The sequence below is a fragment of the Pseudopipra pipra genome, chromosome 1, assembly GCF_036250125.1.
Source record: "Pseudopipra pipra isolate bDixPip1 chromosome 1, bDixPip1.hap1, whole genome shotgun sequence".
In the NCBI taxonomy this organism is placed as follows: Eukaryota; Metazoa; Chordata; class Aves; order Passeriformes; family Pipridae; genus Pseudopipra; species Pseudopipra pipra.
This window is the reverse complement of record NC_087549.1, coordinates 59,387,493-59,405,103: the sequence shown is the minus strand read 5'-3', so window position 1 is coordinate 59,405,103 and position 17,611 is coordinate 59,387,493. Positions and strand designations below refer to the sequence as shown.

Below are 17,611 nucleotides of genomic sequence, written 5' to 3'. Positions count from 1 at the left end.
TTGTCAACGGGTCTGGAGCACAAGTTTTAACTGGGATTGTTTAGTCTGGAGAAAAGGATGCTGAGGTGAGACCTTGTCGCTCTCTACAACTACCTAAAAGGATGTTGTAACCAGCTGCAGGGTGGTTTCTTCTCCCAGGTAACAACTGACAGGACAAGAGGAAATAGCCTCAAGTTGCACCAGGGGAAGTTTAGGTTAGATACTAGGAAAAATTTCTTAACAGGAAGGGTTGTCAAGCATTGGAACAGGCTGCCCAAGGAAGTGGTGGAGTCACCACTCCTGGAAGTATTTAAAAGACGTTTAGATGTGGCACTTCAGGACATGGTTTAGCAGTGAACTTGGTAGTGCTGGGTTAATGGTTGGACTTAATGATAGTAAAGGTCTTTTCCAACCTAAACTATTCTATGATTTCATGATATTTCTTTATAAGGACCAACTATTTATCAGGCATCAGAGAATATCACCTTGTATTTCAGCTTGAAATGATACAAAGTGCCATGAAGATGATCAGAGAGCTCAAGCACCTCTCTTATGAAAGCAGATTTTGTGAGTTGGGATTGTTCAGCCTGGAGAAAAGATGGCTTTGGGGAGATGTCATTGCATCCCTCAAGTAGTTAAAGTGAGTTAAAGAGATGGACAGTGACTTTTTACATAGGCTAATAGTGATAGGACATGAGGGAATGGTTTTAAACTAAAAGAGAGATTTATACTAGAAGTTAAAAGGAAATTCTTTACTCAGAGGGTGGTGAGGCACTGGAACAGGTTGCCTGGATAAGCTGTGGATGCCCCATCCCTGGAAGAGTTTGAAGCCTGGTGTGATGGGGCTTTGAGCAACCGGGACTAGTGGAAGGTGTCCTTCCCCATGGCAGGAGGTTTGGAACTAGAGGCATTTTTTTTAAGGCCTCTTCCAACTCAAGCCATTCTATGATTCTGTGACACCAAGAGGAGGTGGAACAATCTGTATGAAACTGACAGTTTTGTATGAAGCCTCATAATTACCACTGTTTATAAAGTAAATTTATACTGTAATACAAAGATGATGTGAGTTTTTTTATTACAAGCCTAAACACAGAACAGTGCCATTCAGCTTCACTTACAGAATCAAAAGGTGTTTTAAGATCCTATTGTTACTCTTTCCTTACAAAATATACTATCAAGAGACAGCAGCAACAGTTTCTGCATAAAACAACCTGTCCCTAAAACCCAAGCTAGAACAGCCAGTTTTCTGTCCCCCACCTACCACCTTGAAGAAGAGAAAGCTCAGTGGGATTTCATCATGCTGTTCCAGGACTTAAAGGGCTGCTACAAAGAGGACAGAGGCTCTCTCTTCACAAGGAGCCACGCAGAGAAGACAAGGGGCAACGAGTACAAGTTGCATTGGGAAAGGTTTCATGTCAACATAAAAAATTTTATAGTAAGAATAATCATTCACTGGAACAACCTCCTCCATGGATGTGGTAGAGCTCTCATCACTGGAAATTTTCAAGATGTGACTGGACAGTGCTAGATGACCTCCTCTAAGTTCCCCTTGCCATGAATGGTTGGACCAGACGATCTTTGGAGTCCCTTCCTAACCTGGGCTGTCCTATGATTCTACCCACCAGAGACCAGTGCAGACCACAGCACACAGGCTCACAACGCAGAAGATTGTCTTTAAAATACAACGAGACCTCTAGATTTCTACTATTTAAGTCTCAGTCACCTTTTTTTTTTAAACATTATAGCACTGTGGGGGTGATTTTAGAATCATGTTCATGGTACTGTTCAACTTCAGAACATATTTTTCCAGCATTTTATTTCCACCTTGAGGTGGTGAAACTTAAACAAACGTGGACAAATGCACTTGCTTTGGCTGCAGAAAAATAGTCCTGATGGCACTGTAACTTAATGGAAGTATTGTGAAGTGACATGCATGGTTTAAAAGTAGAAGCTAAGGTTTTACCATCAGTCATACACAGCGTTTGCCACAGTATTTCTGTTTTCAGTTCCAAAGTTCACAAAATACTCCTCATGATTCCTCAGAATATATGAAAAATATTTCACTGCAGCATGGTCAAGAGATTATGTTTCCATTTTCTTTACAATATACTCAATAAATATTTGTGTTGTATTTTATAGATGGATCAAAGCTAAGAGTCATGATACCACCCGAGACAAGGAACATTTCACATCCACAAATGTCACAAAGCACAACCTGGTACATATTCAAAGTAGTGTAACATACTTTGTGTAACTGTCTGAACAGGTCTCTTGCTTCCAGTCCTGTACAGGTAGAAAGTGATCTAAAGATATACTTACTTTCAGCTGACTACAATAGAGAAGGGATCAGTTTGCAGCTTACCACTTTTTGGCTGATGACATGCAACAAAGAACTGTGTTTTCCTTGAAAACAAACTGTTGGAAAAAAACCTGCAGTTTTCAGCAACTACCCATACTGTCTTCCACAGATTCTCAATGTTAGCATATGCTTGCTAACGAAACTAATAACCTATGCTCTAGGCAGTACTTGGTTGTTTAGGAATGTGAGATCATCATTTATAGCTTGTTATGATGCTTAAAATTAGCCAGAGATGCTCACTGTGGGCAGCATGAATCCCAGTAGGCACCTCCTCTGTCTTCTATCCATGGCACCTAAGCCTTCCCAACAGGAATACTGTTGCTGACTACAGAAATTTCCAAAACATCTCACATACCTAACACCTAAAATAAACTTACTTCAGATTGCCCTTCCTTCTGAATCAAACTCTAAGATTGCCAGGATTATAGGAAGAACAAATAATGAGTAGTAAAATAATTTCATTCTTTTGCAGGTCTTCAGTTGTTATTTTTCTTTCTAAAAAGATGCTGAATTAATCACCTGTCTTTGTGAAAACCATCTTCAGCAGTATAAATGGCTGCCTACTCTTTATTTTTTTCGTAGTAAAGTAAACACATATGTGTTCTACAGACAACATGTCATGAGAAAAGCTGTGAATTTTCAGCACATCTTCTAATACCTGAGGAAGCCCAAAGTAACCTCCCTGGCTTCCTTATGTTCCTTGGGACAGTCACAGACAGAGAAAAGCACTCTGGCAACAAGTGACTATGGAGCCTGTACCTACACTTACACTCTGAAACAGTGTAGCACCAGAGGAAAATACTGCTTTCAAAGGTCAAGTAAGGTTCCAAAGCACTGAATGCTTAACATACATCTTGGGTAAAACTTTAGCTCCCAACCAATGCTAAAACATTAAGTCCTTTCCACACCACTCCTCTCATTTTAAACTTCCAATTAGTAAATATTTTAAGAAAAAGTTACATTTCTTTCCCTAGGGCTTTTCCAAAGAATGAGTATGTAAGTCTCCAAGACCCTTTTTAAGCCAAAAGCAGGAAATAATCAATTAAGTAAAATTTTTCATTCCTATCCAGTTAACCTAGTAACGTTAGGATTCAGTTGAAAAGCCCAAACTTATTTGCAAGAAGTAGGTGATGACAAAGCTTGAAGGCAGGACTCGGCACACTACCCCTCTGGTATTTCAGGTAGCCTCTCCTCCAGTGTATCAGTATGTACTGCCAATGCCTCTAACTGGAAACCTTTCTGTGAGACAGCCACTTACAGAACCCATTCCTTCAGAACATGAGCAAGCTATTACAAAATGATTGCACACATGTATGTATGTATGTATGTATGGCACATCGCTTTCTGACTTTTGCCACTTGTTTACCCAAAATCTCCTGTAATTATCAACTTGATCCTTTTACTTTGCAGGTTCAGGATAGCATAATCCAAAACAGGCATATCAAATAGTTACTATCACAAATTTCTCTACTCAAGGAAAGAAAGATGCTTCAAAAGAAGGATTAGCAGTTCGATTAAATAAAAGAGGATTGCCGTGGTTGAGTTGATTTACTTCTAGTTTTACATTCAAAATGGAGATATTAGGACACAGCAGTTGATTACAAGACAGTTTTCTAAATAATATACAGAACAGCAAATCCCCATTCATTTTTCCTGGCTACTTTTTTTTCAGACCTCAACAATCCCTTTCGCCAACATACCATACAGTCTTGTATATTTGATGATATTTATACGCTAGTAGATGAGCTCATGCAAGCACATTAAACAATAGGTACCTAGGAAGTATCTCTTTTACTTCAAAGGAGTTATTTAAAAAATACACAAATTTTAGAAGTATGCTATATTCCAACATTATTTGAAAAAGCATCTCAAATATATTTAGGCTGCTACTATATAGAAATAGGTATTTACTTACAGCTCTTGCTCTCAAGATGAAATCACTACACAGCTTTTTCAATCAATCGAGATAATTTGAAAATTATGATCTTACTGGCACTGATCCCCTTTTTAAAGCCCAAGAAAATGCCAGAACAACCTTACAAAATCAAACATATTTTTAATGACCATTACAGAAGTTGTTTTGCAACAGATATTCCAATTCAGCAAGTGTTTGTTCTTTAAGTAACTTTATATATATGAATGATCCTATTTGACTCAACGAGATTACTCATATGCAAAGTTATTTCAGAGGTAACTCATAACTTAAAATTAATACAGAAGATGAGGTAATTAAACAATTACAAAGGCTCTTCTATGGCCTTTTCTTATGTAAAAAAAACCAGTTTAAGCATGTATCAGATAGCATGACAGATCTAGTTAAGAAAGTATCATATACTATAAAATGCATACTGTACATAACTAATGGTGTCCCTAAAAAAATCCCTTAAGAATAGTTAAATGTATTTTTCTTATTAAAAATTTCTAAATCCAGAGTTGTACTTAACACTGTCAGAATTCAGTCTCACTGATGAACGACTTAGTGAATTTATTTTTATTTTCTTGCTCTTATTTTCATGCGTATTTATATATCTTATACTTAATAGTGAAACATCCGTTTGTTGTGTTTTTTGCCACAATTTACATCAAAGTAATATAACGATGTAACAGAAATTAGAACTTGGCACCATTAACATTACTGATGCATTCACCTTGTCCTCAACCACAATGTCTCCTAGACACAATAAAGGTGTAGCCAAAGATTTATCCTGCCAATAAGATATAGTTATAGGTCCCATGAAGATTACTGACACTGAAGTACCAAATATGTACTGGCCTTGGACTTAGCAGATAACATGCCAGTTTTGAGACACATTCAAGTTGACAATAAATCAGTATCACAGTTCCAATAACAGGAAAATATACCTTAGAGGAATTTTTTTCTGTTAAAACATTCCACTTTTGAGTTAGCTATTAAATGGTAATGATCACAATGGACTAGGCAGTAAGGGTTTTTGTGTCTGAAATGTGCAGATATTTTACTAGAAGGCTATTTTTAAAAGAACTTATGTGATTTTCAACTACACACTATTTTTCCCTTAAGTCAATTTTGTCTTAATAAAAAAAATTCAGAAACTTGAAACAAAATATGTATTAGTAGCAATCTTACCATGAATTGTACTTGTTTTCTATATCTGCACATGCAAACATTTCTACAGCCTCCATAACCCCTCCCTTTTGCGACAAAAAAGCAATGCTTATGGAAAGCTAGTGAGAGCAAGGTGCACTAGTTAAGTACTGCTGACTAAATTGTAAATGTAATTTTTCTCTTCCTCTCAGAACTATCTCTCAATGCTTGCCATCAGAAATTCCATTCTGAGAAGTTTGTTAGAAGGGCTTCAATTTTTCAGGGTGTATGGGTTATACCTATTTTTTTCAAGCACCCTTTTGAACTTCTTTTCAATTTTCTGTTTTTGATGATAGTCATGCTGACAACTTTTTTTGGTCCATCAAATTCTGTAGTACAATTACATGAATTTACTTTTAATAAATTACCATCTTTGCATATATCAGTCAAACCATGAAGACTAAACACTTGCAAATAAAATGCATTATTAATTTAATTGTCACAGCCTATTTAGCTAGCTTCTATTAGTATTTCCCATAATATGCACTGTATCAGAGGGCAGAATCAAATTCAAAACACAAAGAATAAACTGATTATATTGTCCTAGAGAAATTAAAAAATAGCAAGCTTGCAAAATTATAATCAAGGCATTAATGTTTTACATAGGTAAGAAAACTACGTAACTTAATTTATAATATCTTTATACCCAAAGTGACTGTTTAACACGCTGAAGAAGGATTTCTTTGGTTCCTAAAGCCATTAAAAGGCATCAAACTCTCTCATAATAGGAAAGGAAAGCAACTGTGGTTTGGTATTTACTGCATTAGATCACGTGGCTTAAACATCCCCCATCACCAGCGAGGGACTGCGACTAGAAATTTATATTGTTGTTGTAGCTCTGCCACTGCTGTTTGATGCTGCTCTACATTAAGCTGAAGTGCCACCTAAAAAGGTATTGTGGATAAGAAATACTCAAAAGATGGACAAAGAAATTGCAAAAGAAGAGGGTATGAAGTCACTCAAATATCACTTCTTTATGCTGGCCTGGGGGCAAAGCTGCCACAGTCCGTGCGAGAGGGAGGTTGCAGGCCTTAATGGGGCTCCTCTGCTCCTTGGGCAGCCAGGAGTTCGAGGGCTACGAACCTGCCACCTCGCAAAGGGGTGGCAGGGGAGGGACCTCCCCCCCCCTCCTCCCCCTCCTCCTCCTCCTCCTCACACCATGCTGGTGGGCCAGCCAGAAAGCCTTGAAGGAATATGGGAAGAAAGGGGGAAAACGGAAACAACCAGAAGTTTTTCAGAACAATCACACAAACAAAAGCCAGCAACAACTGATTTAGTTCATAGCATTCTGCTTGTTTAGGAATTCATTTCAAGATGATGATCACTAAAAATATGCCTCTCAGGCTAAGATGCTATATTTGGAAATCTATTGTATGTATCCTTTATTGTGCACATATTCACTAGGGTAACGCAAGTTATCTCTATGTTGTATTTATGATGACTGTACAGTAAGTACCCCATTGTAAAAGAAAATATTAGTATTGAATGCTTCCAGTTACAAAAAAAAGCCACCAGAGCAAAACATTTTTTGTAATTGTTGTGCTATGACAACAGATAACCAATATAAATTTTAATATGATATCTGCTTTGATGAAACTGTAATTGTTGTTCAATGCATCATTTTGTATTTTAGATTAAATACAATATCTCAAAACTCTTTAAATAATCACATGTTAGGAAAATTCTGGTTAAGCCCTTCACAGAGGAAAACTCATTAAAAATATAAGCACCACTTAAAACAGTGCTTAGTCAAACAAAGGTGTATATGGTGCATTAATTTAAAACTACTCTTAGGTCCCTCAGTGATTTAAGTGTCATGAACTTGTGAGGAAAGAGTCTAATTGATTACCATTTCCAGTGTCTTTAACAAGAAATGAACATGACCCAGAAGGAGCTTTGCAGTCTTCTATAGCTCCTAGTTGTCATTTATTTTCCTCTTCCTTCATATCAAAACAAGAAAATACTCTTTATTTATGAAAGCCTACACCAGAAGAATGAGTTACAAGGCAGCAATACTTGAAACAGCATTAAGTATCCAGCAATGAACCCCTCCATCTACCCAGACTGAAAGAGAATATGTGATCTTTTGGCTATCCAAAACACATCAATTTTCTAGTTGCCCCAAAAATTCAATGAAATAGCAATAGTTATGACACAATGTGCCCAATAAATCTAAAGCAAAATCTGCTTATCTGCAAACACAATGCCATTTAGTTTGTAAAACACAGTTATATTTTAAATCACAGAAAAAATAACCTGCTTGCAAACAAAGTTTGAAAATAAGTTACTGTACGCAGACTGAAAAAATAAATTAATTCCTTTTAAAAATAGTCAAAACACCAAATCTCCCTTCCTGCCCAAGAACACTGTGGAACTTTTCTTTTCGAATCCTCTGTGACTTTGATCTCAGTCATAACATGAATCTTAGAAAGTCATTTTATAAACCTATGAGCATCAAGGCCAGCAAGAAAATTTAAAATAAAAAATTAAAAAAATATTTGATTTTGTACTCAGAGGGACATTTAAAACTATGGAATTTTTGAGAAAATAATATCACCTCTCAAAAAAATACCCCAAAAGGTGCAAATCCTACACCTTTTACACAGAATTTCTTTCTACAGACATGTCATAAGCACCATGCCATCAGAGCACTTAAGTATGTCGGCTTTCCCTTCGAGGTGAGGTTAAAAATCCAGATGACTTCAGTGTGGGCAAGCTAAATATTCCAGAAAAGGACTCCACATGCTCTATAGGATAAAATGAAGAAGAATTTTAAAGTAGTTTACCTTTCTTTGGGTGTGCCAACTCCATGCTTGCCCAGTAAATGAGTATTTAAATGCTTCTTCATCACAAATGCCACCCTGCCAAACAAACAGAAAACCCAGGAAGTTTACTTTTTTAGTTAGAACATCTTACACATTTTACTGATAATATAGTATATCTTACGTAAATAGTATTTTTCTTATGTAATAAACTAATACAGTTTTATTTACACCTTTATTTAAGCCTAATGGGCCCATCCTGAAATCCTGCTTCATACAAAGTAGTTCCATTTTTTTTAACGAGTAACATGAAAATACAACAAGATCAGATGCTTTAATCACTGTTTATGCAGGTCAAACTTCATTGTATCAATTATTTAAAGAGGTATACATAGAAACAAATTAATAGCCTTAGTTATTTTACAGCCTTGCAGAAAAAAAAAAGGATAAAAAAGGTGAAGCACACGTTCATGAACACACCATGAGCAGGAATATTGTTTAAACTGGCAAGACGTTCTTCAAAGCACCAACGGCAGCAACAAAATACTACTACCTGGCATTAGATTTCTACCAAACATAGATAATTTACTTTCATTTTAGCAACATTCATAATGAAACAGATAGGAGCCTATCAAACACCATTCTTCTGCTGATAAGACCATAACATCAATTTAATTATGTCATGTGACTGCTTCAAACAATTTAGATATCAGACTGAAGCTTCAAACTAAAATGGTTCTCTCTATAAGCAAAAATTTTACTGCTACAACTTTCAGTGTGAAAAGGGCTTGCAAACATTTTTGTTAATTATGTATTACAGCTGTCCTTCATAAAGTTAATTACTAATAGCTGAAAGGCAATAGACTCCATTTGCATATGTACATGAAAGGCATGACATATGCAAAAATATGATTTTAATTAGCATTCCATGATATGAAGGGCTACAAATCAAACTGGCATGTTATAAGATTTTTAACATTAAATGCTGAATTCATCTGGACATGTTTGCAGTAATGGACAATGGAAAGACTGTAAAACACTAGCACTATGGGGTATAAGAGCGACAAAAGACACAGTACTTTTCCTTTACAATTATGTTAATGTAGCTTCTCTGTGTCTGATCTACTTTAGGCACTTGCACATTATTACAAGAATCTCTCTTGTGCATCCCTTAAGGTGGAGGAATATAATACTGTCTTATTTAAATACATACAAAAAGACACTAAAAAACTATCTTAAATACTTTTCCCTACACAATTTATAAGTATGGCATCATAACCTTTACCACTGTGAATAATCTATTACACTGTTACCATCATTACTATGTAAGTGTCATCAGAATTACTGTACATAGGGAAAATAATTGTAACAATATAAAAATTGTGTTCTAATAACAGCATAAGGCATACAAAACATACTGCCATTGCTTTTCCACATAGCTGTGAAAGGTACCAAACATATCTTCACTAAGTAGTACTTCTGTTTCCTGTTACAAACTTCCACATTCCTTCTCTAAAAGAAAAATAAACTCAACAATATTACTGTGAAAAGGCAACATGTACAATCAGAGTTGTAAAGGGATGCTTTGCTATTTACATGGAATACAAAGATCCCAACGAGCTACACAGTATTTTTAGGGAAGTGGGTTTTGTTTTCTGAGCCTGTGTACTTGAAGCTTCCAAACAAAGGCTGAACATTTCATATACTGCACAACTGCAGGGGGTACAGACAGACATACCTTTCTGTAAAATCAAACACAAAGGCTTTGTTAATAACATGGAGCAATTAATCTTGCATTAGCTGCTCCCTCTCTGTTGTATCTAGGTTCTAGTATCCACTTTGCTGCTGTTACATAGCACAGATAAAATGAACCCTGACTCAGTAAGTGTCTCAGCACCTAGTAACATCTAAGGCTTGAAGACTTCAGACTTGAGGAGGCAGAATGCCTCTGTGCAAGTCTGGAGCGCTCAGCATAGCTCAGCAGCAGCTCCCCACCTTACAGAATCAGGCCTTAAAAATAAAAGCAAACTTGTCATTTTCATAAGAAACTGAGAACAAGATGAAAAAAGTATTACCAACAGAGACAGCCCTTACTGAAACAAGAGGCAAAGCCTAAACAACCTTGGCTGGATGCTGAGTTTTCGGACAACTTAATAAACCCCAACAACAACAACAACAAAATGAGCAACAACAACAACAAACAAACAAACAAACAAAAAACCAAAAAGAGACAAGTGGGAACTATTTGGTTTTGTTTACTAAATCCTGTAGGTGATTTTCAGAGCGGTGGTAGAAGTGTTTGCTGGCTTTACAAAACAAACACAAAAATGTTTTCAGTACATTCAGTAACTCTGGGTTCCCAAGCAATTACTGTTTTACTAGTCAAAAAATAATGGGTTTATCTATGATATTTAACTCTGCTGAGGTAAATCAGTTATTCCTACACTACTGCTAGAATTGAATTGATAGACATGACTTAGCCTTGGCCTTTGAAATTAATCTCAAGGGAAGTTTGACTGGCACATGTAAGGACTCAAGGAGTGAATGCTTTCAAGATATGTTGCACTACTATATCTTCAAATCAAAGGAATCTTTCCATTAGCTACAGTAAGCACCTATTCAGGCTTCACTGAATTTGTCATTTCTTGTTTTTAATTCCAGTGAAAATAGAAATATTCAAATGCTAAAAACTAACATATTTCAGAAATGCATTAAAAGGGAGTAGGAAAAGCCTGTAATTGCCATACTCTAGTGTTTCCAGTACATGCAAACCAGGCCAGACTAGAGGCCTGGGACGAGTTTTACAAACTCTGATCTGTTTGAACAAATTCACCCTCAACTCACATGAAGACAAGAAGCCCAGCTGCTCTCCTGAGGGCCAGGTCTCAAAAAGCAGAAATGTCTAGCCTATACATCCAAGTCATGGTCACTGGGAATTCCCTCCATGTTTTAGCAAGCTTGCTCCTAGAAGCCTTCTCTTAAAGTGGAAAAAGATGAGTAGGTAGGATTTTGTTTGCTTGCAGTAGCATTATGTTGGGTTAACTTTTTTAGTGATTTTCATCTCCTCTGGCTCCAAACCAGCAACAATCCTCAGTCTTATACACTTTATGTTCAAACTTCAGGATAAATTAAAGACGAGTTGAAAAATTACACAGAGCTTTAGAATAGCATCTGCATTCCCTATGGGCAATTTTTTTGCACACAAACTGTAAATAAAAATAGTTTTAAATCATAAATACATGAGCACCTTTCCCAAAATAAGTTTGCACAATATTTTGTTTTCGGTTTACAAGAGTTATGGCTTTGTAGGAACGTGACCACTCATATTCCATGGCAATCTTCAAACAGTACTTGGACTCACTCTCGGAATGCCTGTAACTGATTTAGAAGCCTTTACAGACTTGTCTTCAGTTATAAAAGAACATTTTAAAGTACAAAAGAAACAAAGGGACTTCTAATTCTGGGAATAAAGAAATATATTGGAAAATCTTTGCTTCCACTTTTTATTCTAGTGTAATACAAATTCTTCAGCATGTACAATGTTTATCATCACAGTATCCAAGGAATATGAATAATCTGTCATGTATTGTCTCTTCTCTCGTTTTCTCTGCAGGGAGAGAACTGTGCTCTGTGAAATATCTTGCTATGAGAGGGCAAAAGATTCTAAGTTTTATTATGTTTTGAATACATAATTGCTCTTTCTTTTTTAATAAGTACATCACTGTGTTAGCAAAAAGCCTAGTTAAAAAAAAAAAACACACACACAAACCAAAACAAGCATTCTGGGCCATAAAATCATGAAATCTGTTATTTCCTGAGTGTTTACCAAGTGCTCAGCCTTGGCCTTGTTCCAAGGAAGGAGCAACATCTTACCTCTACAGAGAGTCACTTGAAGCCATGTCAACAGACCAGTCATCTTGTAACTGCACATAACTGCTGAGGAGGACCAGCACGAGAATTTATTTTTGTGGAACTCTACAAACAAGGTATCCAGCAGTTGATGCGCAATTTTAAATCACTTCTCAGTGGATACATTGCTCTCTGCAACTGCTCTTGGAGAATTTATCTTTCAGACAACAATGTTCAATGAGAGCAGAAAAGTCCAGGAGAATAACAATGAATATCTACCCTTTATTCATATTCTCAATATCCTTTACGTATCCTTTAAACTGTCCAAAACCTCTTTATACATGAATTTAATTATGAGAATACAGGTAAGCTACTGCATGACCTAAGTACACAGGATGTTTTAAAAAGCTGCTGGAGAGCCTTTAAAAAAAAATTCAAACCCACAAACAAACCCATGAGAAGCAGAATAGAATGCTATTATTTTAAAATTATTAGCATTTAGTGCTTGGTTTTAGCATAGGTCTCAGGAACACAGAAAGGATAAAATGTTTACCATTTTGGATAAATCACTCAGGAGATCTGATAGCTTCAAGGAATAATAAGAAAAAGGATCTCAAACTTTTATACACCATCACAGAATATGATGAAATAATACATTATTCTGTCTGCATCCAGTTTTGTTTTATGTGATCTGTGCTTGAATTTCTGTCCTTGTATCTCCACTTAAGGCAAGAAACCAGAAAATCAAGGCAAACTTCACAGATCATGCCAAGAAGGGGGACTGGGGTATGTTCAGGCAAGTAAATAACAACATGGACACTTACTACCTTAACAAAGTATTCTTGTTCTTTACTGTGCCTTGAAAAACACTGCAAACCCTAATTGTTTGTAGTTGAATGTGTGGTTCACATGGACTCATACCAACAGGGATTGTAACTAGTAAGAGAAAGAAATGGTGCATTTTCCCAAGGAATACCATGACTTATATGTATTTCAGAGTGTTCAATAAAACTTACATATGTAATTACAGAATTTTGCATGCACTTAAGTAGCACATGTACTACCCATAAAACTAGAACCTCACATGTTCAAATCAGCACTTAGTCAAATAGTATATGAATAGCCTATGCAAACTTAAAAAACTTCAAGTTTTTAAATTCTCCAAACTATATCAAAAGTTGCTATCCAAATCTCATCCCTCCATCAGGATTTTGTATTCAGTAGGTTAACTTCAGCAACAAGAGGGTAGAGGAAAATCCAAAGCTTTCCATAAAGCAGTGGTTTTCTGTAACAAGTAATCTTTCCTGCACATGCACCAAAAGGCCGAATTCCTGAGAATTCCTTCAAGTCCATCATTTGTGGATGTTTGTTGATGCTGAAGGGTCCAGACTGGGGCACTGATAACTCTCTTGCATGACTGCGTCCAAGGGACTCAATTTAAAAGAAAGTATCTGGCAGGGCAGAGTCTGGTGTGGAAGATATCCAGTAGTCTGAAAGGCTTCATGCCCTTTGTGACAAGATGTCAGGTTCAAGTAAATATCTGGCAGGGCGAAGTCTAGTGTGGAAAACATCCAAATATCTGAAAAATTTCATGCCCTCTGTGACAGGATGTCAAGCCTAGAACCCTGCATAGGAAAGATGAGGTTTTGTCCTCACTCATTTACCAGCCAAATGAAGCCGGTCTTATTACTTCCAAATAACAGTTATGGTTATTCTTCTTAAGTTACAAAAAAAAAAAAAAAAAAAAAGGAAAAAATCAGTAACATTTTAAAAAGTTAACAAGTCGTGTGTAATCACCGAATATGCGATGCTGAGAGTGCTGTGACACACGGACTTGTACTCCCTGCTGACCCCATGTGTTAAAGAAGGATATGGCTATTTTATGCTCCCCCCTCACTAACACTGGTAATTAAACTGGAAAGCAAAACGCATACATCCTCATATTCAAGAGCGAGCAACTTGGCAGACTGGAAAATTCAACCTTTTTCTCTTGAAAAGAGAAATCAAAAGAGTTAAATGAAGTCAACTTTGCCAGCCTTAATAAGACAAAAAACAGAGTGCTGTAGGAAGATACCATGGTAATTCATGGAACCTAAAGATTAACATAAGTTTGGAATTTCTGAGATTTATTAGCCTTTCTGCCTGAAGTTTGAAGGTTGGATTTTGGGTTTTTTAGAGAGTTGTTTTTGTTTGTTGGGGTTTTTTTACAATTTTCCATGCATGGTATGTTTCTTAATTATTTATTAACTTTTAAACTTTTCCGTGTAAGAGTTTTGCTGCTGGAGTTCAAATCTCAACATTTTCAATTGATTTTTATGAAATCATCAGTGCAACTGATTACAGCTTTTTCTTCTAAAAATAACGCATCTCTTTTTTAGTGTTACCTGTAACAAGCTAGCAATGAAACCAAGCTGCCCCATGGAAAAAAAAAAAAAACCCAAAAACAACAACTTGTATTAATGGAACACCTGTACACAGCTTGCACCAAGGCAGACTTAAGTATCACAGCAGCTACTGTTCCTGCCTTGCTTTGAACAGAATGACAGACAACAGGATTGTTCAATGACCTGCATCAATCTCAAGAATAATTTACTGCTATATCAGACAGATCATTATGGATGAGTTGCACACTATCAATCAATCCACTGTGTTGTTCCTGCATATTCCTGCATCTATCAACTGGAAGAGAGAGACATCCCTCAATGTATTCTTGTTGCTCTCTGCCACCAATATGTGCCCCTCAAGATGGGAAAGAATTATTAGCCACATAGCTGTAAAGTAGCAGCAATAGGCACAATTATCTCCTCTTACATATTCTGGCAGAAGAGACTTGGGTACAAAGAAAGAGCAAACTAAATAAAACAGAAAACACTTTTTACTGTTCCACTTAAGCTGAACTTGCCAACCAAAGTTGTTGAGTCCTCTCACCATCCCACTTTTAAGAGAGGTATGTTACAATGTAAACCATGGAGGACAGAAATTCAGTCTGTAATTGCAAGGACTGCGGCAAAAAAGTAATATACTGGCAATATTCATATTACTTCCTCCCCCATGAGGGAACTCACATTCATTATTGCGTGACTCACCTGAAGTTACTTATTTTGTAATAAATAAATAAATAAATAAATAAATAAATAAATAAATAAGGTTTTCTGTAAATTAGCTATAGTTGCCTTCTGAACTTTATCGGTTTGGGGGTTTTGTGTTGTGGGGTTTTATTTTAAATACAAAATGTACACTTCAATGGCAGCTGCATGAATAAGTCAAGTCCAGGCAGTGATAACTGTTATTAACACAAAGGTGAGTGGAAACCCAAGAGCGGAACTGGTAACTTTTTGATCTGGACATACAACAAAAAGCAATAACTGTAAGTAAACAAACGGCACTCTACTTTTGTTTGCTTAATGAGCAGACTTAAAATAGCTAAACAGTGGCAAAAACTTTAAAGTCAGGTGTTCGCTCTCAGGAAATCACCTTGCAAATATATGAGAATATTAGTACTGCTACAAGAAATGTTTGTTTCAGTATTCAGAGAAGTTAATGAATGTTAAGTCATAATGGTAGACAGCAGCAGTATGTAATTACATTTCTAAATACGTTTTACCAAATCACTTCTAAGCTAAAAGAATCACATGTTCTATTAATTTTCATTGGTTATCAAGCATCTGTAACTGTCACCTCTAACAGGTGTTTGGTAATCTAACAGCTGCACAAAGTATTAAAAAAAAAGAAAGAAAAAGACAGAATCACAATGTGTTTTCTCTAGTGCCACAATCAACCACAATGCAGAACCTCTTTGTCTAAATTCTGAAATGCAACCTTGGGCTCAGTGTTGAGAGGGCCTTGCATTTAAGAGAGATTACCACCAACATCCAAAAACGGGACATCACCAGAAAACATACTTGCTATGCTAAATGAGGCTGCAGGAATGCTTTAAACACAAATGAAGTTTACAGATATAAGCACTGTGATCCAAAACAGTGCTTACCAACCTTGCCACCAAGACATTGCTTATGTCTTTTCTCATGATTTGTATATCCAACATTCCCATAACTCTGGTCCCTCCCTTTTCCATTCCTTCCCCTTTCTTCAAACATTGGCCTGTCTCCCTACTTGTGATCCAGCCCATACCCTAGCAGGATCAAGACTTCAGATACAGAATTTGATGCAGTAAGCATTGGTTCCATGTATCATCATCTTGCATCTGGAAAGCAACAGCCAGATGAACAGGCTAATATCTGAAGGGAGTTCTTCAAATAGATTTAATCTTTTGGGAGAGTCAGGTGAACCCCATCTCTAGGTGCCCTGAGACAAGTTTAGAAAAATCAGACTTTCTGCAGACAGTTTTTACAGAGTTTCCCAGTGATTCTAAGGAGCAAAGTCCGTGCCTGTTGAATGTGCAAGAAACAGCCTGTAAGGTTATCTCAAAGTAAGGATGTTTCAATGACTTTCTACTTAGAAGTAGAATTGATAGAGCCAAGCAAATATATTTAATACTTTGTTCTTCCTGAATGAAAAGTCACTGTTGTAGCTTCTTCCTGACGGCTCAAAAATTGCACTGCGGACTGAAATACCAGGTTTATGTAGAGCTATCTTGACAATGAAATCCTCATCATCAAAAGAATATACTCTTGACTGTCTTTAAAAGGAAATCAAAACAAGTCCAAAGATAGTTGATTCTGGGCTAGAAAATATATAGGGCCTGCAGTAGAAGTGCCACATATATAACTCAGTCAATTCAGCAGCTACAGTGCCTGTGGTCTTTTGCAAAGTTGAGAGGTACCAAGAAAGGAATGAGATGAATAAATTGGTCACTGTCTGATGACTGAACTGCTCAGAAGTCATACACAATCAGAAGACATACACAATTATTATTGACAATTTCCCCACAATTTGAAAATGCTGCTGGTGATAGATGGTGGCTGGAGCAAACTCTCTGCAGTCTGCTTGATCTGTGAGAGTAGTGAGAATCTTGCCCTAGGTCTTTGCTTGACATAGAAAAGCAAGTGCTGGTTGATTTGTTTATTCCTGAGACTTAAACTCAGCTGTAAAACATATCCTTTTTGCCTTACATCCCTGCATTCCGCAAGACTGTTTGACTTCAGGTAGAAAGCAAAATACTTCAGAATATCTTTTCGCCAAAGTAGCTGCATAAAAATAGTAAAACTGTGACAGCAGGATGTAATCTGTAACCATCAGTAATACCATTCACATGCATGAACCTTTAACAACAGGCTGGTCAAATCAAAACTGACTGGTTCCAGCCAAAGGAAAAAAGAAGGTTATCATTTGGACCAGATGGGTTCCAGTCCAGAAAAAATGCATCTGATACTTGTATACCTGTAAACACATTTGAAGCACAAGGATGGTTCCTTGAACCTGGCCATTGCTACCTCATGGACTAAGAACCACTGAATACTCTGTCATCAGACCAACCTAACACTTGACTGACACGTTTGATTAATGTTTGATTTTTCATTGTTAAAAGACAGCAGCAGGAGCTGAGCATAAGTAAAAGCTTAGAGCTTTCATTTTCAA

At 36.6% G+C, this 17,611-nt stretch overlaps 1 protein-coding gene across 1 annotated transcript in view; it reads right to left on the bottom strand.

The window, feature by feature from the left end:
- Nucleotides 1-17,611, bottom strand: part of ZNF407 (zinc finger protein 407) — a 335,031-nt gene that overhangs the window by 194,709 nt on the left and 122,711 nt on the right. The window contains 1 exon segment of the mRNA XM_064658176.1: nt 8,249-8,323. Coding sequence (XP_064514246.1) covers nt 8,249-8,323 — 75 coding nt within the window.